This window comes from Echinops telfairi, unplaced genomic scaffold (assembly GCF_000313985.2).
Source record: "Echinops telfairi isolate 266 unplaced genomic scaffold, ASM31398v2 ScPeMD7_7429;HRSCAF=8467, whole genome shotgun sequence".
NCBI classification, from domain to species: Eukaryota; Metazoa; Chordata; class Mammalia; order Afrosoricida; family Tenrecidae; genus Echinops; species Echinops telfairi.
Genome location: NW_022111329.1, coordinates 243,467 through 244,992, shown reverse-complemented (window position 1 = coordinate 244,992; position 1,526 = coordinate 243,467). Strand labels below are relative to the sequence as shown.

The following is a 1,526-nucleotide window of genomic DNA, read 5'->3' as shown; positions in this document are numbered from 1 at the left end:
GACCCTGATGAGCATCTGGATAATTACATCAGTGAGTTTGAGATTTTCCCCAAGCAGTCACAGAAGCTGGAAAGAAAAATAGTGGACATTCATCAACATGAGCTCAGGTAATATGGGTAGACGTTTGTAAGAATGATTGAAATGAGGTTGTATCCCTGCTGCAGGCAGTGTGGAAACCGTGCTGCAAAGTGAGAGCAGTCGCGATGGATGGGCAGGCTTTGAGCCATACTTCTGGGCACAGTCAAGAAAAGGGGGGTGCTGACTCCACAGTGTGCTTCACAAATAGCAGTCTCAATAGGGTGGGTTCTCCTGGGTGGCAGCTTCTTCACCATCGACAGTTATTGGAAACATATTTTCTTACACACAGAGGCTTCTAAACCACGAGTGTCTGTAGGTGAAATGTAAGCTAAAGGAAGAATCCCTATGTTCTGAGTTTTACATTTCCTCCCCTTTCCCTCTCCTATTTTCTTAACCAGTTCTGGTAGCGTAGACACCCAAGTAGAGTAGAATCCATGTATGCAGTTTCCTGGGTTGATTTCTATCAAGTAATGACTTCAGCATCTGCTTCTCCTCCATTAGGCTGTGAAACTTCAGGATGACTGCTAATGCGACTGTTCTAAGCACTTTACACTTAGTGTCTCATTTCACCTTCACACACACTGTGGCTACTCCCATCCTGTCCGTGAGGGAACTGAAGCACCGAGAGGTGCAGTCTCTGTGTATCTAGAGCCACACAGCTAGTTAGCAGCAGAGACAGGATTTGAATCCAGTTCCTTTAGGCCAGCAGTTCTCAACCTGTGGGTCGTGACCCCTTTGGGGGGTCAACCCACCCTTTCACAGGTGTCACCCAATTCATAACAGTAGCAAAATTACAGTTATGAAGTAGCAACGAAAGCAATTTTATGGTTGGGGGTCACCACAACACGAGGAACTGTATGAAAGGGTCGTGGCCTTAGGAAGGTTGAGAACCATTGCTCTTGGCTGTGTGCTTAAGCCCTTGTGTAACAGCTGCTCTCTACATAGGCTACCAAACCAGAAAAGAAACCTTTGTGGGAAGCTGCACCGATGTGGAATTCTGGTAATGCAGTCTGTAACTAGGATTTAGGTTCTGGGAAAATCACAACGTTCTCTTTGATAATAAATGAGTGGTGCTCTAATGTGTATTGCTGAAGAACTGCAGAAACTGACTTGCCCCCATCATGGGGCCACTACTCAGTAACAAAGGGCTCTGTGCCTGCCCGAGCTCCCTTCGTTATGTGCGCACCGCCCGCCCCCTGCTGGTGCGTCTGGGAAGAGCGCACATGCGCACCCACGAGAGAGGGCAGACTATTTCACTGTGGGGAAAAAAGGTATCTTTGTTCTTTGAAAGAAAGATGTTTAGACATGAAGAAAATCGCATAGATTTCCGAAAGCAATGTACTGCACAGACAGGTGATTTTAGAGTAACGTCTCTCTCTTTTTAAAATCATTTTATTGGGGGCTCATACAGCTCTTATCACAGTCCATACGTCCATCTATTGTGTCAA

General features: G+C 46.2%; 1 protein-coding gene across 1 annotated transcript in view; it reads left to right on the top strand.

Annotated features, from left to right (window-relative positions):
• The window catches only part of FRMD3 (FERM domain containing 3), a 359,195-nt gene that overhangs the window by 267,367 nt on the left and 90,302 nt on the right, over positions 1 to 1,526 (top strand). Inside the window, exon 6 of the mRNA XM_030887907.2 lies at positions 1 to 107. This exon is cut by the window's left edge and continues 7 nt beyond it. Within this exon, the coding sequence (XP_030743767.1) occupies positions 1 to 107 (107 nt within the window). The remainder of the gene's footprint in view (positions 108 to 1,526) is intronic.